The 25,935-nt window shown below is 39.8% G+C and overlaps 1 protein-coding gene across 3 annotated transcripts in view; it reads left to right on the top strand.

The window, feature by feature from the left end:
* The window catches only part of SLC12A1 (solute carrier family 12 member 1), a 92,600-nt gene that overhangs the window by 59,168 nt on the left and 7,497 nt on the right, over nt 1-25,935 (top strand). For all 3 annotated transcript variants that reach the window (XM_076004333.1, XM_076004332.1, XM_012763537.3), the window contains exons 20-24: nt 1,148-1,230; nt 13,734-13,877; nt 16,972-17,103; nt 17,343-17,454; nt 21,389-21,475. In XM_076004333.1, the coding sequence (XP_075860448.1) occupies nt 1,148-1,230; nt 13,734-13,877; nt 16,972-17,103; nt 17,343-17,454; nt 21,389-21,475 (558 nt within the window). The remainder of the gene's footprint in view (nt 1-1,147; nt 1,231-13,733; nt 13,878-16,971; nt 17,104-17,342; nt 17,455-21,388; nt 21,476-25,935) is intronic.

Genomic DNA, 25,935 nt, shown 5'->3' on the forward strand with positions numbered 1-25,935 from the left:
CATTATCTGAAAAATTCAGGTGTACTTTGATTGTTGGAAACATGTTTGCATGCGGTGGAACAATCACAAACTTCATTGTTTCTGGGGGAAAATGACCTACTGGCAAGGGGTCCCAGGTTTCAGGTCCACGGAAGATTGAACAAAAGAACTCTCAAAGAAAAAGTTTCAAATGACTCAAATTATTAATTGACGTGCTTTCAGATTTAAGACCAGAAAAAATATATGCCACAAGAACAAAGATAAAGGAAAGAGAGACTTTCTTTCTCTTCTATATAATCTAATTCCATTGAATTAGATATAGAGAAGGCACAGGAACCAGCCACATAGTGTTGCCATGAAAAAGTGTTTTTCCAAATGGACTGTCCAGAGTCAATGGTAAAAGTTCCTTAGAGGAACTGGAGATGTTTTCAACCATGAACTTGATGTCAGAAATGTTGCAGGTGGAGGTAATCCTGGCATTCTGGGAGACTGGGGTGGGAGGATTGCTCAATCCCAGACCAACCTAAAGCAAGATCCCCATGTTTACAAAAAATAAAAAAACTTATCTGGGCATGGTAGCATGCATCTGTAGTCACAGCTACTATGGAGGCTGAGTTAGGAGGATTGCTGGACCCAAGAGTTTGAGGCTGCTATGAGCTATGATGATGCCACTGTACACTAGCCCAGGTAACAGAGTAAAATTCTGTCTCAAAAAAGAAAAAAAAAAGGAGTCATCCTTGGAGAGGTTGGCTAATAATTCCAAAGGGTTTTTGCAGCCTAGAAACTCTCTGTTATAAATATATCATTGATTATTTTGCTCATTTATAAAAGATTCAATTATTTTGTAAGTATGTGACAAGCTCTTAATCAAAATTCTAGATGACAGTCTCATTTGAATAAATTGGTCACAGAGTGAATGATTTAGTTACCTCTACCCAGAATATATTTTTAAAAGACACAAAGGGAAAACAAACAAACGCAAAAGGCATCAGCTCTTGGCTATAACCTAAAGTGGATTTTAATAGTGGATAGTGGATTTAATAGTGGATTTTAAAGTGGATTTTAATTTTCATTACATCAAAATCCTAGAAATATGTGTAATATTAATGCAAATCTTGAGGATGGAAGGAGCTGTTCAAAACACTAACCACTTTGCTTCTTCTTTCAGCGATGCTTTCGATTTTGAGATTGGCGTGGTCATAGTCAGAATCAGCCAAGGGTTTGACATCTCTCAGGTTCTTCAGGTTCAAGGTATGTACTTTCTTTATTCAACCAGCGAGTGTTTATTGAGAACCTACTCTGTGCCTGGCATTGTTCTAGATGGTGAGGCTAGAGCAGTGCACAGTACAAACCTTCCTAACAACGGATCTCACGTTCTAGTGCTGGCCCATGGCACATACACGTCCTCCGTGACCTTCTCCATTGCTAACACAAGTAGCCTTGGACGTGCTAACCAGGAATACAGAGTAATTCAAAGTGGTCATCAATTATTGTTCTTATCACAAAACCTCAAAGCCAACATCAAGGAAAATAAACGCCTTCAGTAAAATAACCTGCCAAATTAATCTCTGCAAGATGTTTCAGAAAATGAAGATTAATTTTTTCCTCAGAAAAACATGTATTTTGCTTTTAAGAATCTATGAACTGGTTTGTAGCTAACATGGAAATGAGCCTGAATGTATCATGCTGTGAATCACTAATCTAAGTCAGAGGCAGAAACACTAATTCAGATTAGTGACTCTCTTGTTTTTTCCCTGTAGAGAACTGGTATACTTGCTTAGTCGTAGAATTTAAACATACTCTCTAGCGTATAAAATAAAGAACACGTTTAAGGAGTTACTTGAAGATTGGAACAGGACACAAATTCATGACTTATCTGGTCAGCTGAACTTCACAACAGAGTCCACTTAAGCCATGACATTAAGACAAAAGCGTGCCTTTTGAGTTGCCAATTATGTACCAGGCATAATAGGGGTACAGGTACTGGGTGGACTAAGTTTATTAAATTCTGTATATACCCTTAAAGAGTATCACAGCCTAATAGGGGAAGTGGTATATTATTAGTGTGATAATAGGTATAAATAAGAAAGTAAGAGAAAGAAAGAGGGAGTACCTAATGCCAAAAGGTCTTTCTCAGGGGAGTTCCCTTTGATTTGAGATTTGTTAGATAATAAGAGTTAACAAGGCAATGTTGATGAAGAGAAAAATAGGAGAGAGTTTGGGGAATGAATTCCTGGCAAAGAGGAGAGTACCCGCAAAGGTGAAGACATGGGATCACAGAGGAGTGGGACACATGGGCAGTCAAATGCAGTTTAGTGTCACTGAAGTGAAAAGCATGAAGTAGACAGTAGTGAAACATGCGGCTGACGATATCAGGAGGATCCAGGCTTTAAAAGCCTCATTTGCTATATTAAAAAGTATGGACCATATATGTAGATGATGAGGGACCATCAAAGAGATTTAAGTGAGAGAGTGACATGGTCAAGCTTGGGTTTTAGATCTCATACTCTTTCAGTTACACGGGGCATGGACTCAGGACTAGAATGGAAACAGAGACGCACCAAGAAGAATTCGTGATAATCAAAGCAAGAGAAGGTGACAGCTTGAACTAGGGCAGCCACAGGAAGGATGGAGTGAAAAGGACAGAATTGAGAGGTAGTTCAGAGGTACAAAGAGTAGCATTTGGGAATTGATTGGATATATGGGATATGGGAAAAGGAGGAATGAACAAAAACTCCTTGGCCAACTGGGGGAATACCAATGGAAATGGGAAACACAAGAGGAAGGATATGATTTATTGAGCAGATGTCTCACTCAATTTTAAACAATCTCCTATGGAAAAATCCTACTGGAAATGTCCAATGGGCAAATAGATAGTCCTAGTTTTGAAGGAGAAATCTAAGCTAGAGATATAGATTTAGGAGATGCTATGGGCTGAATTATGTCCTCCACCACCGAACTCACATGTTGAAGTTCTGACCCCCCATACCTCAGAATGCCACTGTATTTGGAGATAGGGTCTTCAACACATCGACTGCCATGGGAATTGTATTTAACTCAGGCTAGTTTTGAGCCCAGGAACTCATGAAGCAAAACACTGCAGTTGGTTCACGAAAATCTTAATTGTTGATGTCCTTATTGTTACAATTAATATTGACAATTTAATTCTAAAAACATAGATTGCATGGCATGTGACTCACCCACAGAAAACAATAAAAAATAATAAATTAGGCCGGGCGCGGTGGCTCACGCCTGTAATCCTAGCTCTCTGGGAGGCCGAGGCGGGAGGATTGCTCGAGGTCAGGAGTTCGAAACCAGCCTGAGCAAGAGCGAGACCCCGTCTCTACTATAAAATAGAAAGAAATTAATTGGCCAACTAATATATATACAAAAAATTAGCTGGGCATGGTGGCGAATGCCTGTAGTCCCAGCTACTCGGGAGGCTGAGGCAGGAGGATTGCTTGAGCCAGGAGTTTGAGGTTGCTATGAGCTAGGCTGACGCCATGGCACTCACTCTAGCCTGGGCAACAAAGCGAGACTCTGTCTCAAAAAAAAAACAAAAAAAAAAAACTAAAAAAAAAAATAATAATAATAAATTAGAAAGGATCATTTTGTTTTAATAAAACATCATGGCCCCAGGGAAAAAAATTGTTTTTCTAATGTGGCGGTCAATGTGTTAAAGAGGTAATTAATGTAAAATGAGGTCATATGGGTGCGCCCTAATCCAATATTAGTGGTGTCCTTATGAAAAGAGGAGATTAGGACACAAACCAAGGGGCAATCATGTGAGGGCATGGCAAGAAGGCAGCCACTTTCAGGCCAAGGAGACTGGCCTCAGAATGATATCAGTCCTGCTGATGCCTTGATCTTGGACTTCCAGCCTCCAGGACTTTGAGAGAATAAATTTCTGTTGTTTAAGCCACCCAGTCTGTGGTATTTGTTATAGCAGCTGGAGCCGATTAACAGAGAAGACATCATAGTTAAGGTGAAAATTGAAACCACGACCCTGGAAAATATAACTCAAAGAGTTTGTGTAGTTGATAGCTCCAAGGCACAGGAAAAAGGCCCCCAGGAAGGGACGGGAGGTCAGAAAACTAATCAGGAGTCTGGGTGTCTCCCATGTCAGCCATGGGAGTAGAGTGCTCAAAATGGGGAGAAGAATCAACATTGTTAAATCCAGCAGAAAAGCAAAGTAAGGTAAATAAAATGTAATTGACATGACACAGACACTCTCAGTGAGAGCAATCTCTGTAGAGCAATGTGGTCAGAATCCAGATTGCAGTGGGTTGAGGAGGGAATGTGAGATGGACAAGCAGAGAGTGTGCATGTAGCCAACTATTTTGAGAAGTTTGGATGGTAAGGACAGGAATGAGATTGAGGAGATTTACTATGGAGACTTACAGACCTTAGAATGGGAGACTGAGTCATGTTTCCAGACTGGGGAAATGGGCACGAGAGAATGGCAGGGATGTAAGATGTAAGCAAAGGAAGGGACGGCCCATAAAGTAAGGACCCAGGAGGGACAAGGAATCAAGGGGGAGGCATGGATGGAAGAGGTGGCCTGAAACAAGAATAATCTTTCATCTTCTAACAGTAGCGTAAAGGAGACGAGGACTGATGATGAGTCACACGGGTTGTGAGAATGGAGTGGTAAATCGACAGGGATCATGCACAGGGTCTCAATTCTTTCTCTGAAGCTGGAGCAATGGTATTCTTCCAAAAACAAGAGAGACATGGTCTCATTGAGGATGAGAAGATACTACTGAGAGTTTTTTAAAAGTCATGATGGGGAATGAAAGAGAGCAGAAGAGTCCAGCAAGTGATCGGCTTACAACGGTGAAAACCCAGTTGTGGCTGTCTGGTTTTCTCAGGCAGCATTTGGTCTCCAAGGTCCAGGAGCGTTGGGGTGTCGCTGGGTAGGTTCAGCAGGAAGAAAAAGGGATTTGTGAAGGATTTTGCCCGATGGATCCAGATTCCATTTGTTGTTTCCTGATTGTCTCCATCGTAGCAAGAGAATATGCATGGATTAGGTGAATTTTGTCACACAGCCATTCTGGCATGATTTAGGGGAGGAAGAGGAAGAAGGCAAAACTAGAGATAAAATGTCTGTATAAGAGAGCCACTATCTGATGATATATACTCCATGATTACAAAGAGCTTTAAAAAATAAAACTGAGAGTAGAGTCCATCCTGTGCAAAATTGCAGCATAAAGGCTGTCTTCTGGTACCTTTAGCCTCCCTTTTTATGCCTCTTTTCTCTTTCACAGACCTTTTTACGTCTCTAGATCAGATATACTAGCTCCCACTTGGTGTTCATTATTAATTTATATTTCTTCCTAGTAGGACTAAATACATGAGTAGCAAAAATAGTTAACATTTTTGAGCACTTAGGAGCCATCTATTATGTTTATGCTTCATGTTCACATGTAACATCCATCGTCCCAACCCCCCTATGAAGAAATTATCCCCATTTTATAGCTGATAAAAATTGAAGCTTACCCAAGATTCACAAGGCTAGTAATTAGTAGAGCTTCTATGCAAACCTCTGTCTGTTTGAAGCCACTATTCTGCCTTTTAAAATGCAGGGCTGGGCCCTGCACGGTGGCTCACGCTGTAGTCCTAGCACTCTGGGAGGCCGAGGCGGGCGGATTGCTCGAGTTCGAAACCGGCCTGAGCAAGAGCGAGACCCCCGTCTCTAATATAAATAGAAAGAAATTAATTGGCCAACTAATATATATAGATAGGAAAAAAAAATTAGCCGGGCATGGGGGCGCATGCCTGTAGTCCCAGCTACTCGGGAGGCTGAGGCAGGAGGATCCCTTGAGCCCAGGAGTCTGAGGTTGCTGTGAGCCAGGCTGGTGCCACAGCACTCACTCTAGCCTGGGCAACAAAGTGAGACTCTGTCTCAAAATTAATTAATTAATTAATTTAAAAAATGCAGGGCTAGAGAGAACAACTACTAACCTAATGAGAGGCAGTCATGAAATCTGAAAGATGGGAATGGGCAAAGGTGTTGCCATGTATTCCTAAGACAACATAGAGGCTGCCTATCTACGATAAGATAAACCCGACTTTGAGGGCAATTACAAGAACCTAATATTAGGAGCCCTTTCCTGTTGTTAACTTCCTAGGTTTCACTTTAATTGTTTTTTCTCGCCTTCATGCTGTAATGTTTTCCCATCTAAAAAATTACAAGGCAAAGTACAATTTGTATTTAGATTATACATTTGCTTGGTATGTTATGTTGATCTCTTCAAGCCGAAAGATGTGATGTAGCTGAAAAATATCACTTCCACCCCTCAATGTTCCATCTGCCAAAAGGCACCATCAATTTATTTCTATAAAGCAATACAGCAAACAAATTTTCTAGTATTTCTCAAAGAATCCTGGCAGTGAACTACATCCCCTTTTAATTTCCCAAGGGATGTATCCTATTTAAATCAACTTTGATGTTTGAAATATTTCTGCATCTTAGTCAAGAAAGGGAAAATACAGTTGGATGCTAATAAAATAATTATAAGTGCTGACTATCTAGGGTAAAGAAAAAAAGCAATGTTACACAAATACATGAAGAACAGGCAGAAAAACAACAGCGTAATGATAGAAATTAACTTTACACCACATTTCCATGCATTGTTTTGAAGTTTATGTAATTTACGACACAAACCTCATATTAGATTTTTGAATTGGAAGAAATAGGCTTGCATTTCATTATATTAGGCTCTAATTCAGGGCTTAATAAGAGCCTGATAAATCTTAAGTATTGCATTATGCTATGTTAATGATTATCATCATGGCTTTTCCAACACAGGCACCACAGTGTCATCACAGATTATAATTTAAAGGAAATATTAGCAATTCAGAATGCCCATATACTGTAGTTAATAAAGCAGTGAATAGAAATCAGCTTTATAGGTAATTTACCCGCTAATGACAATTATTTCTATATTGTATCACAGGCTTATGTGAGAAGAATAAGTTTGTATGAATAAGATCGATGCTCATAACATTCTAACTTGTGCACTGCAACCACTCATCCAATACTGATGACTGATAGTGTCTCTTAATAAATTAATTTATTGCCTGACGACACTAAAAAAAAAACACGGTATTTTATATTGCTTACTTCCCAGGGGTATTTAGCAAGTTTGCCAACTACAACAAAGAATCCCAGTTGTACTGGTAGGAAATAAAGTGATGAAACGTGATTTGCAATATATTGCGGTCAAGTGTTCTGTGTAAGTACAGCACGATTTATGGCCATCTCAGAGCACGGGGATACTGCTGTGTCTGATCGGGTGGCTTAGCGAAATAAAGACAGATGGCAGTGTAGTAAATAATTACTTGATTGGAAGGCAACCGCTGCAGGATTGCTTCCTGCCTTCAATTCAACTAGACTTCACCTGGGGTACGGCACATTGATTCACATGAGCATTTACAGCTTTGAGTTGATTGACCAAGGAAAGAATCGCCATTTAATAATTAATAAAGAAAAAGGATGCTGCAAAGTGGGAGGGGGGCGATTCCCCAGTGGATTTCCCTTCTCTCCCTTCTGCTGTCAGATAATTGACTACTCGCTACCTTTACGATGCAAAGCAGATTGTCATTTGCAGACCCCTGCCTGTTTCTGAAAGACATTTTTGTTTTTTAGAAAAGACTGAGGGCAGAACATTTTAAGCCATCTAGACAACTAAGTTGAATTTTCGAATAGAGCCACTCCATTTGGTTACCACACAATCAATTTACATAGCATTTGAAAATACAGTAACTACTGTTCAAAGAGGTTTGGCATTTGCATGAAGATGGAACCCTGGAGTCACTCTCTGTTCTCATTATGAGCACCGTTAGGGATGAGTATGGTGGAAATTGGTTAGAACCGACCCCCAACCAGAGAACCTGGAGGTCTAAGCTTTTTCTTCTACCATTAATACCTCAGGGATTCCCTTAAAATCTTGAAAAGAGAGAAGTTCAGGGTCTCATGCACGCTCTCTCTCTCTCTCTCTCTCTCTCTCTCTCTCTCTCTCTCTCTCTGTCTCTCTGGCTTTATAAATCATGCTGCACTGTGGAATTATCCAGCATAGAAGGTTCGAATCCCCGTAGGTGGCACAACCTGGTTCTCCTTCCTCACACTCTTCTGATGTCTCCCCTGTCCTGCCTTCTGTCCACTGCAGCCCGGCTGGTCCAGCAGCCCCAGCAGCTGCTCTTTGGATAACTTCATATACAGTATTCACTTCTTTCAAGCCTTGTCTTTTGTACCTACCCACCCAACGCACACACTTCTCACGCGCCCATCCCAGACATTCTCCACTTGTTTTTCTTCTTTGATAAAGATAATGCTCTCAAAAGTATTGCTTTGACCTGTTCTGTTCTTTATTCCAACAAATGATCCTTGAGCACTTACTATGCTCAGCGGTGGCGCCAGGCACCAGCAGGGAGGTGCAGGCACAACTAAAAATGCGGGAGAGAGATGTGAAGTCCCGGCAGAGGCTTTGGAATAGAAAACACCCAGGTTTAAACCCTAGCTTTGACGCTTCTTGACTGTGTGGCCTTCGTCAAATTATTCATCCTCTCCGTGTTTCACTTTTCACCTTTCCAGATGGGAATAACTATGGTATCTACCTCCCAGATTTCCTCTTTTGAATTAAAGAATATGGTGACTGCAAAGTGTTTGGCATAGTACTGGGCACACGGTCAATTCTCAACGAGTGCTGGAAATGAAATGTGGCTTAAGCTCTGCCCTCCAGGAGCCTGCAGTCTACCAGAGATAAAATAGGCATCTGCGTCACACAGTTACAGTTGCCTATAAAGGTTTGAGCAGGGCGTTATGGAAACATAGAGGAGATTGATTCTAATCGAGAAATTTGGGGATGGTTTCTTGAAGACATGCAGAATGGCAGCTATGAGGCATAGTACTTAAGAAAAAAGGTGAAGAGAGATAAACACGAGGATTGGACGCAGAGGACTCAGGTCACTAGCTGCATGACCTTGGACAAATCACTTGAACTTCCTGAGCCCAAGTTTCCTTTTCAATAAAACTGGGTGAATAATACCACCTCTGCCTGCATCCCAATATTGGTATCAGATGAGATACTCTGTGGGAAGAGCTTTGTAATTTCTGAATGTTAAAAATGTAGGAGCAATGGTGGTGGAGGTGGTGGTGATGCAATGAATAATTTTTATCATCAGCCTAGTGGAAATCAATTTATATCTATCCATTTGCACTGCCTTGGCTTGTTTCCCCTTGGGGCTAATGGTACACTTTTGCAAGTCAGCTGGCCAGTATTCTTGTCGAAAGAAATACTTTGACAAAGTCTACTCTTAATTTCTCGTGCACACCAGATAGATAATTCAGAAGAACAGACAAGCAAAACATCACTTCTACTTAGCACTGGAATGTGAAAAGGAGGGAGTGCACAGAAGGAGGCCTTAGATCACCTACGAAGTGAATAATTAAGAATTAAACTCTAATAAGAACTCGCAAAATCACCGTGCAAGTGGAGATCACACCACAGTGTGGATCTGAAAATCCAAGATGGCAAAGCAGGCAGGTCTTAGCCCTTAGAATTCACTCTCTCTGTCAGCCTCTGTCTCTGTCATCTTCGAGGGAACCGCCGAACCGAAGCATGCTAGCAAACTTTGGTTCTGCCTCTGGGGCCTGGGATTTTGCAGTTTGCTCTGTCCTGGATGGGCTGTGTGCATACCTTCAAGCAAACTGTTGGCGTAGCTCCCGGTCCACTCAGCCAGCTGACTTTGTTACAAAGGAGGATTTATCTTTTTTCCTCCTTTGTCCAAACTAGAGGACAAAGAGCATGGCAAATAGTGGCTGATCACAGGGTCCGCTGGAGCCTGCCCATAAAAGAAAAAAAGAAGAACTCTCCCCGCCCAGGGCAGTCCTTACAGTTGCCCCCAAAGAAGCTCACAAGTATGCACCTTCCAGTGCACCAGAGGGCTGCAAAGAGTGGGCTATCCCACAGCTGGCCCCAAGCAACACCCCAGAAAGCTACATAATAGCCATGATCCTGTCACCAGGGCAGTGACAACAAAGTCTGCTGCCCATGCTGCTGCTCTGGGGCATCCTGCCATGTAGACCTGATCTTTAGTGTCCTCTCTTTAAAATGACATGTTGCAGGGGCCATCGTTTGGGGAGTTTAACTTGGCATCACATCATGTGCCTGAGAGTATATAGATTCATCTGATGATGAAGAATTGGAAGTTAATAAAACAACTCCGGGCCAGGTGTGTTGGCTTATGCCTGTAATCCTAGCACTCTTGGAGGCCGAGGCAGGAGGATCACTTGAGCCCAGGAGTTTGAGGTTGCTGTGAGCTAGGCAGATACCACAGCACTGTACTCAGGGCAACACAGTGAGACTCTGTCTCGAAAGAAAAGAAAAAAGAGGAGAGGAGAGGAGAGGAGAGGAGGGGAGGGGAGGGGAGGGGAGGGGAGGGGAGGGGAGGGGAGGGGAGGGGAGAAGAAGAGAAGAGAAGAGAAGAGAAGAGAAGAGAAGAGAAGAGAAGAGAAGAGAAGAGAAGAGAAGAGAAGAGAAGAGAAGAGAAGAGAAGAGAAGAGAAGAAGAGAAGAACTCAGAAATATTAATAATGGCAATAAGCCACAAGAAGAAAGTCTTCACAGCGGGAAGCATACAGGATTTGGAGTCAAGCAGACGTCTTTGCATTTGAACCTTGTAACTTGCTGGGTGAGATCAGATAAGCTTAACCTCTCTGAGCTTCAGTTTCTTCATCTACAAAATGAGGGTAATAACACTAATTATCACAGAGTTGTTTGGGAAGAAATAAAATTCAGCACAATCCCTGGCACTCAAAGAGTATGCAATAAATAGTAACTGCTAAAATAACTCCTAGGTTTCTCAAAATGGTCAGTTTGCTTGGCATGACTAAGCCCATTTCTAAAAGGTGCATAAATATACTGTCTACAGAATGCAGTCATTGCTCTGTTCTTTAAGGAGCTCCAAAACACTATTGTTGTTTCTTCTTTTTTGCAAAGCTAGGAGGGTGGGAAAGGGAAGGGTTACAATTTTCCATTTCACAGACAGGAAATCTGAGGCATGAAAAAAGTAAATTACTTGCCTAATGTCACATAAAGCCAGCAGCAGAGCTGTAATCGGTCATGACCCCCAGTGCAATGCAGCTTGTCTTCACCTTTCAAAAGTCAGGGGTAAGCAACTCCTGTCTGAGCTCTAATACCATCAGTCTAATTTCTCGGATTTTCTATAGCTGCTGATCTTGAGAACCTTTGAAGCTGTGGGGAAATCACATGGGTGATTTGACCTTAAATCTCATGCCACTGGCAAAAGATTAATTGCTAAGACCTGGAAAGGGGCCAGATAACTTCTGTGTAGCTGAATAACAGCATCGTCTAGGGATGTGCCGGTCCTGACAGATTTAGTTAGTACTTAATTGATAAATCTAGAGTTTGTATAGCTTCACTTTGCAGACAGATAAGGCAACAGGCTCCGAGGGTTGATGTTTTCAGAAGCTCTAACTGCGTTTTATAACACTGAATCCAGTTTTCTACCCTCTTCCTCGGAGCACTGGCTCATTCTCTAAGGCTCTGTTGCAGCAGGCAGGAAGAGGAGGGGACCTGACAAAGCGCCACCTGGCACCATAGTGTTAATCACTCAGTACCAATTTGATGGCGAGTACATGCGGAGCCCATTATTCTGATCTTGTGTCGCCTCACTTCAGATAATGGGCTCAAGCTCCATCCAGGATAATAGAAGCGGTGCTAGTTCACTGTCATTTCTTAGAATTGAGTAATATTCCATTGTAAACATATACCAAATTTTAATTAGCCACTCATGAATTGACTGGCACTTGGGTTGTTTCCATGTCCTTGCAATAGTGAATTGTGCCGCCATAAACATTCGGGTGCAGATGTCTTTATTATAGAATGTCTTCTGCTCTTTTGGGTAAATGCCTAATAATGCTATTGCTGGATCGAATGGTATTTCTATTTTTAGCTCTTTGAGGTATCTCTAAATTCTTTTCCACAAACGTTGCACTAATTTGCAGTCCCACCAGCAGTGTAAGAGTGTTCCTGTCTTTCCACAACCTTGCCAGCATTTGTTGTTTTGGGATTTTTTTTTTTTTTTTTTTGATAGAGGCCAATCTCACTGGGGTTAGGTGATATCTCATTGTGGTTTTGATTTGTATTTCTCCAATGATTAGAGATGTTGAGCATTTTTTATATGTTTGTTGGCCATTATTCTGTCTTCTTTGGATAAGTTTCTGGTCATTTCTGTTGCCTATTTCTTGATGGGGTTGTTTGATTTTTTCTTGTTAATTCTTTTGAGTTCTAGATATATTCTTGTTATCAGACCTTTATCGGAAATGTAAAGAGCAAATATTTTCTCCCATTCTGTAGGTGGTCTATTACTGACTAATTAACACTATGGTGCTCAAATGGTGGTGGTGTTCACCAGGGATTTGGGGGGAGGGTAGACCCACATCTGAGGGATGCACTGAGCATTGTGGAGGGGAAGGGCATACCTCTAACCCTTGCTAGGGAGAGGCAAAGATATAAAATGCAACCAAAATGTTTGTACTCTCATATTTTCTTGAAATAAAAAATAAAATAAAATAAAATAATAAGCTTCTATTCTGCTTTGCACAATGGTATTAAAAGTCCTATTGCTCTATGTTTTGAAATAAAAATATCATATTTAGAGTCCAAAAAATAATAAATTTATGAAAAAAAATTAAAAATTATATAATAGACAATCCAGCTAATTTACTATTTTAAAATGCACCCACAGTTTGAAGCTATGAATAAACATTTATTATAATGCAAAAAAAAAAAGAGTGCCACCTTGCCCGGTGTAAGCAAGAAGACTCATCAGGTTAGCACTGTCACGTGACTGCTTTGAAAGTCTTATTTACACTGATGCGATGCAGGGCTGAGGTCAAAGAGGGACCCAACGCATTACATAGCAGCTAGAAAATTTTCTTCACCATCAGAATCCAAAAAAGATAAAAGGCAGCCAGTCACAGCATCAAAGCCTGGACAAGTGGGTCTAAACCTTGGTCAGGAAATTTTACACAGCTTGACTCTTGTTCCAGACTCCAGTGTCATGAGACCCTTTTGAGTGATTTGAACTCTGGCAGACACACAGAGACCTCAGCTTTTATTTCTTTGACTTTGGTCACCCACTCCGCAAAGTACTTCACTTATCAGAGGGGATTCGTGGCGGGTATTTTTCACTGTGATTTGTATTCTGAGCCCGTTGAGTTAATTTTAAGATCCGGTTATCTTTCTGTAATTCTGGCTCTGTAGTTTTAGGTTTCAATTCCAGAGGCGTCGTTGTGTGCCTGATATATACCCAGTGTACTTCTGTAATTTTGTCACTTCCAGTTGTAAAACATGTGACCCAGAAGCTTAGGTCAGTAAATCAGTGGCTCACAGTGTACAAGATTTTATACACAGTGGATCAGGTTGTTTTGCTTTTTGGATGGTAGCGAATAAGGGATGGCATTGAATAGCCTCTCTTGTCCTTACAAATAAAAATCCAGTAACTTCATGTATTCTAGCACATAGTGCCATTTTTCTGAGTTGTTACTATTTTCTGAATACAATTTACTGAAACATTACTTTTTAATAATCATTTAGAAAAAGAATTATGTATAAATAATCATTGTATTACATGTACAGCATTTTGAATATTAAAAGAGTTTATAAGATTGTCCCTGGAAACTTTGTGGCTCTGTGTTAAGTAGATGATTTTATCTTCTTTTATCAGATGAATTAGAGAAATTGGAACAGGAGAGACTGGCTTTGGAAGCCACCATCAAAGATAATGACTGCGAAGAAGGAAGTGGAGGCATCCGAGGCTTGTTTAACAAAGCTCGCAAGCTGAACATTACTAAGCCAACACCTAAAAAGGGTAAGCACTTTTGAAAAGGTACAAGGAAGTACAAGATGAGTCACTACTTGAGTATCCATAGGAGTCAGAAGTCGGCAGGCATCTGAGTGCAGGTATGGACCGACAGATTTCCGTTGAGAGGGTGGTACGGCTGAAAGGTAGAAGCTATTGTCATTTATCAACATCATTAAGTACTTTGTACTATCTACTGTAAAAAAAAATTTATTGTAGCAGAGTAATATTTGGTTTGGGAGTTATATAGTGCTTAAGAAGATTGAGTGCCATAAAATAGAAAGTTCTCGGTTAAGATGGAAAGGGGATAGAAATGTAAGAGCCACTACCCAAACTATTTAATCTACACCCCGCTTACCTTGCTGACCTTTCGGGGTACTGAAAGTTGACTAGTATAGGTAAATGGGGGATCCAGCTAGAACTGTAATTTTGAAAAAAAGCATCCTTATCACAAACCAGAATGCAGGACTTGGAACTTCACGGATACTAATTACTTGTAGATTTGGGCTAATGGGTACACTCATCTCTGATCGTCTGGTGTACATTCGAGGACAGAAGACTAGAGGATGAGCGAGCTTGTTATAAGTTTTATAAACAGGTGATTCAAACGTCTGATTTTTTTTCCAAATTTGCACTCTTTTCAAAACACCACAGGTTTGAGTTTAATGAGGTCCACAGTGACCTCTGCTGGTGGAAAATTAGAATGCCAGCACACATTTCTTCATGCACAAACGTCCTACAGTTAACGAAGGCAAACACTAGCGTGAGGCCAGGAAAAGATCGTTTCTCTGTGAGGATCTCCAAGTCAAAGCTGAGATCCACGTTGAGACTTAGCAGGCCTCTGGTCTAGGTTGACCAGAGCCAATCCTTCAAAAAGGCCGTCTTCTACCCTGCAAATGGTTTGGCTCCTGTTTGCTTGTTCTCCTACTATAGCCCAAGGGTGAAATTTCACCTATAATATAATATTTTTTATGTATTTACAGAGAATGGTAGGAAATTCACATATTGCCCCACTTTAAATACTAGAGGTACACTCGGGTTCCAGGGATATCTCATGGGCCATGGAAGAGCCTACTACTTACTACCCACCTCAAAATGACATAAATGATGTGTTTGAATCTAAGTTGGTGCTACATCAGGACTTTCAGGATGCAGAAATTAAAATAAAACTGTTATGGATGCTAACTACCATCTTCTTTCCTTTCCAAGTATTTGGTCTATTAAATCTGCTCTATTAAGTGTTACAGTCTGGAAAAAACAATGGGACATTCAAAAGTCACAGTCCAATAATGGGGAGGCAGAAGCATTCGTGTCCTTATTAATGAAAACAAGACTTGTTGTTACTATTTATTCTGAAGCCTATTTCTGCATCACAGTACTCATTTGGGCAAAAAAAAAAAAAAAATATGTATTCTTCTGAAAGTCAGCATGCCCCATTGTTCAGAAAAGCAAAATAATAAGTGTTATGCGCTATTTTCAAGACCTAGAGGCTTAACCACAGCTCCAAAGTGGGCGCATTCACTACTTCGGGCTTTAGTTGGTTGGCAGCTTTTCTGAGTTCTAGACCAGGACCAACCCTGCCTCCCTCATGTGAAAGTCCTCTGGTTGCTTTGATTTGCAGAGTTTAGTCAATTTTGTAAATAAGTTTTCCTCCCTCAGTGGTCCTAGAGACATAGAAACAATATAAGATAACTGCTTCAGAACTGACAGACCCCAAACACGGCAAACAGCGAGAAAGACAGAACAAAGAAGCTTCAGAAGCTCTTAGATCAGAGAGGAAGCTCTGAAGAGACTGTCAGCTCCACTCCGAGCCCTACACTGATACCTCCTCTTTGAGAGAGAGCGCGGGAGTCGCCACTTCCAAAGGCACGGAAATGAGAAATAACACACACGGCGTGGCAGCGAAACCCCTACTGGCAAACAGGAACAGGGTCCTGCTCAAGCACTGGCCTGCTTTCCTGGTACCCTTTCACTGCGTCCGTGCCAACGTGGAAATTGCATTTTACAAAACCGTTTTTTAAGTATGTCATGCGCACCCTTGATTATAACTGGAGTAAAGGTATTTTGTCGTTCCATATATGCTGGCTTTTTTTTTTTTTTTTTCATCTCATTCCCAAAGATTCAAATAGCTCAAGTGGCTTTACCTTAGCTTCCCAAGATTCCTTAAAAAGAAAATGGAGAAGCCAGGCCAACCATGGGACCAAACAGCCATAGAGAATTCCAGACGCACGTGGTTTCTGGCAAACGTTATAATCCAGACCTTAACTGTGCTTCACGAATGAATTCCTGAACAGAAGAATCCCCCGAGTCTATTGCTTATTTCTGGAAAACCAATCACAACATGTTCTACTTCTAAGTAATTCTGAAAATACTAAGTTGATTTGTAGCTGAGATTAGGGAAAATTGGGATAGGTTGGCTACCATATCAGATGATTTAGCATTGTTACATGCCTAAATAATAATTCCACGCTCAGACAGACAGGATCAGAAAATAATCCACTGCTTTACAATAAATACTACATTCATAAAACCAATGTCAAATTTTTTTTTTTTTTTTTTTTTTGAGACAGAGTCTCGCTTTGTTGACCAGGCTAGAGTGAGTGCCGTGGCGTCAGCCTAGCTCACAGCAACCTCAAACTCCTGGGCTTGAGTGATCCTTCTGCCTCAGTCCCAGTAGCTGGGACTACAGGCATGAGCCACCATGCCCGGCTAATTTTTTTTTTTATATATATATCAGTTGGCCAATTAATTTCTTTCTATTTATAGTAGAGACGGGGTCTCGCTCTTGCTCAGGCTGGTTTTGAACTCCTTCCTGACCTTGAGCAATCCGCCCGCCTCAGCCTCCCAAGAGCTAGGATTACAGGCGTGAGCCACCGCGCCCGGCCTCAAATTTTTGTTTAAGTATTGAAAGTGATCTAATTATTATTGTGGGATTCGACCTTTATCTCCCCTTTTTGGAAAACAGAGCTCACTATCAATAGGTACAATAAACATGAATTCATGACCTTTTCTTTATGTTCACCAGTAGATTTATTGGAAAGTTGTTTTGTTTCTGTCTCAAAAAAAAAAAAATAATAATGCATCACTCTCTCTTTCATTTCAGAAAGCAGCATTAACACAATCCAGTCGATGCATGTGGGAGAGTTCAACCAGAAACTGGTGGAAGCCAGCACTCAATTTAAAAAGAAACAAGGAAAAGGCACAATTGATGTTTGGTGGTTATTTGATGATGGAGGTAAAAACTTCTACAGCATATACCAGGCAGCAGAATTTCTACTTTGATAAATTTAACAAACTGCATGGGAAGGTAGATGAAAACAAGACTGATTAAAGACTAACATTTCTGTGTTCTCCAAAGATTGTGAATTATTGAAGAGCTATGAATGTGGGAATGAATAAAGATATAAAGCTATTCATTTCCTTTCAGTTAGGCGTACTCATCCTTTCTGTCATAATTTTTATTCTTTATTCCAGGGTTAACTCTTCTTATCCCCTATATCTTGACTCTCAGAAAAAAATGGAAAGACTGTAAATTGAGAATCTATGTCGGAGGGAAGATCAACCGCATTGAAGAAGAAAAAATCGCGTAAGTAGTTTACTACTCATGTGCTAGTTCATTTCAGATGTTCGTTGCTTTTAATGCTTTAATTCTAAGAACATTTAAGTTTCTTTGAGGCACAATAGATTTAAAAACAAAGGCTCCAGGATAGGCCCTGTGTTTACTTGGTTTTCTGGTCAAAAAATTGGATGTGTATTTTTTCTAATCACTGTCTTCAAGTCCTCTTATGCCTTGCCACAGATGCTTTCAAAAAGGAATTCAGCACAGAAACCTCATCTCAAGTCTTGAATGGGAGTTTCATTATCTTGCATATTGTTTATTTCGTTCTGACTAGTAAATGTACCCAAGAAAGGAAGAGCCTGATGGAATTTATGTCCAGTTGTTTCTTTTGGGGAAATCAAAACCTGCTAATTCATGGTGTCACTCTCAGCACCGCATATGTAAAAGAGAACTAAATCGAGGGACCGCACCTGGGTCCTCACCCCAGCCCTGCCACTAAGGGGAGCTGCAGGACTTTGCAACAATCACTAAACATATCTGGGCCCCCAGTTTCTCCTGTGTAGTTTGGAAGCGTTTAAAGACTATTGAGGGCCCACGCGATGGCTCACGCCTGTAATCCTAGCACTCTGGGAGGCCAAGGCGGGAGGATTGCTCGAGGTCAGGAGTTTGAAACCAGCCCGAGCAAGAACAAGACCCCGTGTCTACTATAAATAGAAAGAAATTAATTGGCCAACTAATATATATATAGAAAAAATTAGCCAGGCATGGTGGTGCATGCCTGTAGTCCCAGCTACTTGGGAGGCTGAGGCAGGAGGATCGCTTGAGCCCAGGAGTTTGAGGTTGGTGTGAGCTAGGCTGATGCCACGGCACTCATCCTAGCCTGGGCAACAAAGCAAGACTCTGTCTCAAAAAAAATAAAAAATAAAAAAAATAAAGACTGTTGAGAACTCTTCTAGATCAGGCGTGGTGGCTCACGCCTGTAATCCTGGCACTCTGGGAGGCTGAGACAGGTGGATCACTCAAGGTCAGGAGTTCTAAACCAGCCTGAGCAAGAGCGAGACCCCATCTCTACTAAAAATAGAAAGAAATCAATTGCCCAACTAAAAATATATAGAAAAAACTAGCCAGGCATGGTGGCGCATGCCTGTAGTCCCAGCTACTCGGAGGCTGAGGCAAAAGGATTGCTTGAGCCCAGGAGTTTGAGGTTGCTGTGAGGTGGGCTGACGCCACGACACTCTAGCCCAGGCAGCAGAGTGAGACTGTCTCAAAAAAAGAAAAAGAAAAAAATGAGAGAACTCTTCTAATTACAAAAGAAATGTCGCATGGTATAAGTCTGTATGTTTCTCATTCATTTAGCCATTGAGCTCTGATGTGTAGTGGTGAGAATGACAAGCATGCTGAGAAGATGGCATACTCAGAGGTCTCTGGTGAAAATCTGGAGAACCACCTTCAGCAGCTCTTGGTCCCTCAGGGAATACTTAAGCCCTGAGCCCTTCTTGGAACCACTGCTTCTAGAAGTCACAAAATAATGACAGACTTATATTCTGTAATTTTTAATATTTTCTCTTCCCTTTCAGGAGAATGTGATTGTGGTATATATGTGTGTGTGTGTATATATATAGTCATTCATCACTTAACAACAGGGATATGCTCTGAGAAATGCATCATTAGGCAATTTCATTGTTGTGCAAATATCATAGAGTGTACTCACACAAATCTAAATGATATAGCCTACTACACACCTGGGCTATATATTATAGGATGGCCTATTGCTCCTAGATATGAACCAATATAGCATATTAACTGTACTGAATACTGTAGGCAATTGTAACACAATGATAAGTATTTCTGTATCAAAACATAGAAAAGGTACAGTAAAAATACAGTATAAAAGATAAAAAATGCACACCCTTTTAGGGCACTTACCATGAATGGAGCTTGCAGGACTGGCAGTTGCTCTGGGTGAGTCAGGGAGTGAGTGGGGAGTGGATATGAAGGCCTAGGAGATCACTGTACACTACTGTAGACTTTACAAACACCGCACACTTAAGCTACACTAAATTTATAAAAAGTATATTTCTTTCTTCAATAATAAATTAACCTTAGCTTACTATAATTTTTTTACTTTATAAACTTAAAAATTTTTTTTTAAACTTTGACTCTTTTGTAATAGCACTTAGCTTAAAAAACACAAACATATTGTACAGCTGTATACAAATATTTTCTTTCTTTATATCCTTATTCTATAGGATTTTTGCTATTTTTAAAATTTGTGGGATTTTTTTTTTTTTACTTTTTAAACTTTTATGCTCAAAACCAAGACACAAACTCAAACATTAGGCTAGGCCTACACAGAGTCAGTGTTACCAGTGTCACTGTCTTTCACCTCCGCATCTTGTCCCACCAAAATGTCTTCAGAGACAATAACATAAACATGGAGCTGTCATTTCCTGTGCTGACAATGCCTTCTTCTGGAATACTTCCCGGAGGACCTGCCTGAGGCTGTTTTACAGCTAATTTTTTTTTATATAAGTAGGAACATACTCTAAAATAATGATAAAAACTGTAATATAGTAAATATATAAAGCAGTAACATAGTTGTTTATTATCATTATCAAGTACTATGTTCTGTATATAATTCTATGTGCTATACTTTTCTATGACTGGCAGTGCAATAGGTTTGTTTGCACTAGCATCACCACTAACACGCCAGTAATGTGTTGCACTATGACATTGTAACCTCATTAAGTGATAGGAATTTTTCAGCTCCGTTATTATCTTATGGGACCACCATCACATATGAGTTCCATCATTGACCAAAAGGATATTATACAGCACGTTATTGTATATTTACAATATTATTAAATATTGTATAGTTACTCATATATTTATCTTCAATTAAAGCAATATGTATTGATAATATTTATAATATTATAATATATTTATAATGTTTGAATATATATTATTTATATACGTATGGATATATATTTATGTGTATATATATATCCATACTCCATATACTCATATATTTATTTTTTATTAAAGCAATATTCATATATATTGTTATATATATTTAATTACTCCAAAGAGAGTAATATTTATAATAAAATGGAAAGTAACATGATGTCTATAATAATTTCTATTACTTAAAGCCTCCAGTATTTTATTGGGACAATTGATGAAATTTGAAGATTGTTTATGGATTAGAGGATAGTATGGCATCAATGTTAAGTTTTCCCTTTTGAAAAGCTGTACTCTGTTTATATAAGAGAATGTCCTTATTCTGTGGAAATGCTCATTGAAATATTAAATATTTAGGGACAAAGGGAACTGATATCTGCAATTGACTTTAAAATAGCAAATAAGTAGATAGAGAAGTAGATAGATAGATATAAAGAGGGAGAAACAGAGAATGACAAACCAAATGGGGCAAAATATTAACAACTGGTGAATCTGGGAGTGCTTTGCACTCTCTTTGCAACTGTTCTATAATTTTGAAATTATGTCAAAGTTATCAGTTGCTATGAAAAAAAAACCTCTAATATAACCATACAATATATGATAATTATTAGTTTGTCAGTAGTTTTTCAGTAACTCTGTAAAAGTTATCAGCAAGATAATAGTCAATAAGTATTTAGACTTGCTGTCTTTCTTTCAAATAATAAGGGAATGTAGACAGCTTTGCATTATCTTCCCTGAAACATGAATGCAGAGTTAGAGTTGCTGTTTCCAATATGGGCACCTACAGGGGTTTCTTTATGCCATCAGCAGAGTAGCTTGGTCCACACTTAAACGTGTCTGTCAAGCACCAAAATGAAAATCAAACACTGACCAAAAAGCATCTGAAAGCTAAGCTGAAAAAAAGCACCATTGCTTTTGATATCTTAACGCAAACACAAAGACCGTTTGATTGAAAATACTTAAATATGCGATAATGTAATGTTTTTTCTTATATTTTCAGAATGGCTTCCCTTCTGAGCAAATTTAGGATAAAATTTGCAGACATCCATATCATTGGCGACATCAACATTAAACCAAACAAAGAGAGGTATGAAACATTTAACAAGATTCACTGATTACCTACTGTACTCTCTCATTCTCTTTTGTGTTGCTTATCAGAGGGGAAAAAAGTGTTATATTTACTGCAGTGACTGCTTGATAGGATACAATAAGAAGGGCCTTCCAATAATCATGACATAGAACTATCAAGTACATTCTAATGAGGGAAAAGAGTTTTATAGTGAAGATAAGCCTGAGAAGGAGAATTACTGAAATATAGGACAGTTAGCATTTTAGAATTGCTCTTGGTTTCTATGGTGCCAAGAGTGGCAAGAGTAGCAAGAAGCATAAGGTCCAACTATTCTGACCTGAGCAATCAGGGCAAGTTTCATTGTGCAAAGCTGCTCACAGGGCATCCTGGATGGGGCGCTTTGCAGAGAAGGTGCAGAAATAGCTTGTGTCTTCTTGGCACAATGACAGTACCAACCCTCTGAGGCCATTTTAGCTTTTGGACACTGAGGGCCCAACAGTTAGGGCCTATGAACTTTTGGGTAACCTCTAAAACTATCTGAAGCCTAGAAAGAAAGCATTTGGCTCCAAAAATTTTTTAAATGACAAAATTAAAATAATCATTTAAATATCTTCAAAAGGTAACATCATTTTAACCTTGTTAATTTTACCAATTCCATTATTGGCTTAGTCAGCTCAGGCTACTATAAGAAAATACCATAGACTGGGGGGCTTAAACGATAGACATTTATTTCTCACAGTTCTAGAGGCTGGGAAGTCCAAGATCAAGGTGCTGGCTGATTCAGTTCCTGGTGAGGCCCCTCTTCCTGGCCTGCAGAGGGCGACCTCCTGGCTATGTCTTCACGTGGTAGAGAGAAAGAGTACTCGGGTCTCTCTTTCTCTTCTTATAAGGGCACTAATCCCATAATGGGGCCCCATGTTCATGACCTCATCTAAACCTAATCACTCATCAAAATCCCCACCTCCAAATACCATCGCATTGGAGGGTAGGGTTTCAACTTATGAATTTTGCAGGGACACAAACATTCAATCCATTACAATATTTGAAAACAATTTGTAGGTTAGACTTTCACAGGCGTTCCCAAGGGTGTCATAGCCAATTGTAAATTAGATTATGTGACTTAGAGGTATAAATTAACAATTATAAAATGCTCTTAATGATTTACAGTCCAAAGTCACATTTACTGTTGCATTCAGATACAATTTAATACATTTAATTTGGTGTGGAGAGAGACCTCCAAGAGTCATCGTACAGAGGAACACAAAGGTCTCAGATGGCTCAGGTCCTCCCTGTCCTGCCAGACCACTTCCCTTTACTCTTGGCCAGCATTGTTCCTTCCTTTTGCAATTCTTTTTTTTTTTTTTTTGAGACAGAGTCTCACTTTGTTGCCCAGGCTAGAGTGAGTGCCGTGGCGTCAGCCTAGCTCACAGCAACCTCAAACTCCTGGGCTCAAGCGATCCTTCTGTCTCAGCCTCCCAAGTAGCTGGGACTACAGGCATGCGCCACCATGCCCGGCTAATTTTTTCTATATATATTAGTTGGCCAATTAGTTTCTTTCTATTTATAGTAGAGACGGGGTCTCGCTCTTGCTCAGGCTGGTTTCGAACTCCTGACCTCGAGCAATCCGCCCGCCTCGGCCTCCCAGAGAGCTAGGATTACAGGCGTGAGCCACTGCGCCCGGCCTCCTTTTGCAATTCTTGATGGGTGGTATTAAATGATTCCATATTTCTCAACTTTTCTTGCCTCTTCCCTTCTTTTTATTTATTGTTATTCTGAATGAGCTTAATAACTAACTGAAAATTATTCAGATTTAAAAATGTATTCTTATTGACCAAACAACCTTGAACTTCCTATTCTTTGAAGGTATTCACGACTCCTCTAAGGCAGTCAGTCAAAATGGGTCAGTCAAAATGACTTTACAAAAGCACCTTAATTTTTAATAAGAAAACTACAATCGACAGAGTTGAACTGATTACTACTTTGTAATATTTCCTTGCATCATACATACCTCTAAGGCCTCATGTTCTTATATTTCTACAGTTATAAATGCTTAAGAAAAATTAAGAACACATTTATAATTCTCCTTAGTAAATGGAATTAACTTTCTGATACGAATTGAGTTGTTATACAATCATCTCTGGTGGCCTTCTACATTTTATTGGAAGAATTTTAATTCCCTAAGCCGTTGCCTCTTGGCATTTGCAGCGATGTGATCAAACAGGCTCATCCTGTGACTCCAATTGGTGGAAATGTACTCTCTTTCATAGCACATCAGGTCCAAGGATTCTTTAGCATGTGCCACTCAGCAACAGGGCAGAGCCTGCCAATGCTCTGCAAGAGAGGAACACTTTCTGTTGTCTAGAGGGTAGTCCCTGTGTCTCCTACTGACTTGGGATTTTCTATAAGCCCTGGCTTAATGCTGGGCACAAATCAGTCATTTGTAGGCAAATTCTTCTTGCTGTTGTCTTGTCTTATCAACAGCTAAAAACTATGTTTGTTTGCTAATTTATTCGTTCCTATATTCCTTCGTCTCTTTGCCCATTAATCAGGATTTCTCTACCAAGTCCTTTTTTCCTTCCTCTTCTTTCATACCAGTTTCTATACAGCTGCCAAGGTCACCACCCTGCTTACCCATCTGTTCTGTCCTACCACTGAGGATGCTGATGTACCTGTTCCATTAACCAAGCCTCAGCATTCTTTGAGTACCTGTTGTAGTCCAGATGTTCTTCGCCTTACTGCCCTGACCTTTGTCTCATGGTGTCCTCTTCTCAGGAAGCAAAATTCTATGGGCAGTAGTAATAAACGAAGTACAGAGCCATTTTTGCTTTTGTTCTGGCATCTAAATATGATTTTAGACACCATTTTAATGTGATGTTTCTTACATGTCCTCACCATCCTGCAATGAAGAGAATTACTTTCCTTCCTCAGGAAATAAATGAATTAGTTTTCAAAACTTTGAAGATTTTCTCTTTGCTATTTCAAGGTCTTGAGGAAGATGCAGGGGGGAAAAAATCTATCCTTAGTGAAATAGAAGAATCCTTTTGGCCAGTGCTCCCTGGTGCAAGGACAAAAGGCCATCAGAAGGGGTGTGCTGGGAGAGCCATCCTCTTCTCTTCAGCCTCTACCATAACTCATGTCATGCCACATTATAAAGCAGTCACATATCTGATATTGGCAATGGCTATTCCAATACATGAAAGTAACCCCATCTTACAACAAAGGATGTTCATAGTAAATCTCACAGGTGGCCACTGGTAGCACATCTGGCACATTTGTAATACCTTAAATAAGGGAACTCCTTGGGGTGGTACAATTAGGGAAAGAGAACTCTTTCTCTGGGATGTTACAGCCTGGACCCCAGGAGCTAAGGCTTAGTGAGTAGAACACTGGCTCAATTTCAGTTCCCACATGGGCCTTCTTGGCAGCCCTTGTCTACCATTGACAACTATACCCTGATCACTATTCTTTCTTGGTCACCAGGTGATGCACAATGTCAAAAATAGTTTGTCAATGATTTCCACGTTGGAGGCTAATGTCAAATGCCGTTACATTCATTGCCTTCAGTAAATCTTTTGACTACCCATAAAACATCAGTAAGTCTTGGTGGAGGCATTTTATCATATAAACATTATCTATAAATATGGTAGGGCAAGGGTGAAAGGGAGTACAAAGGCAAAGTTAATGAGAAAATAATTGAGCCAGTAGAAACTGAAAAGCTTTTGTGGTTAAATTCTGTTTTTTATTTGTAGAGACTGCATTAAAAGTCATAGTACAAAAAGAAAACAATCTTATATAAAATCAAAAAGAAACTAAAAGCAATTAGCTAGATAATTTAAAGATGCTAGAGTAGTCACAAAAACAACTGGTACCTTACTTTGAGAGAAGAGATCTTTGTGGACTTGGAGGAAAATTTTATGCAATTAAAAAAATTAAAAACTTAGTTATGAGGAACAAGGATGGGGAAGGCATGGCATCTGTTATTTTTCAAAATTAAATTAATTCTTATTTATATTTGATAGCATGCAATACTTGGCTTATTCTAGAGTCAATTAAAAAGTACTTCTAATAAAAATCAGATTTAAAGAGAATCAAAATAGAAATCTTGAGCTACCTCAGGATCACCTAGCTAGGAGAGTGGAAAACAGCCAGCTCAGAGATGAGCCCTACAAGGAACAAATCAAAGATGAACAAAAACAAAGAGTAGAGTTCAAAGAAAAGGAATGGGCAAATACACTCTCATTATCACCTACTGTGCCGCTTAGCATGTTTCAACTGCAAGTAAAAGAAAAAAAGTAACTCACAGTGATTTAGATGGTGGGAATTATTGTCTACATAACTTAAAAATACAAATATAGTTTGGCTTTCAGGCTAAGCTTGATTTAAGTAAGTTTTGTAATCAAGGACTAATTCTTTCAGTCTCTCTACCTTCCATTATGAAATCATCAGTCTAAGTTGATTTATCTTATAAAAGCAAGATG

Source organism: Microcebus murinus, chromosome 6 (genome assembly GCF_040939455.1).
Source record: "Microcebus murinus isolate Inina chromosome 6, M.murinus_Inina_mat1.0, whole genome shotgun sequence".
Classification (NCBI taxonomy): domain Eukaryota; kingdom Metazoa; phylum Chordata; class Mammalia; order Primates; family Cheirogaleidae; genus Microcebus; species Microcebus murinus.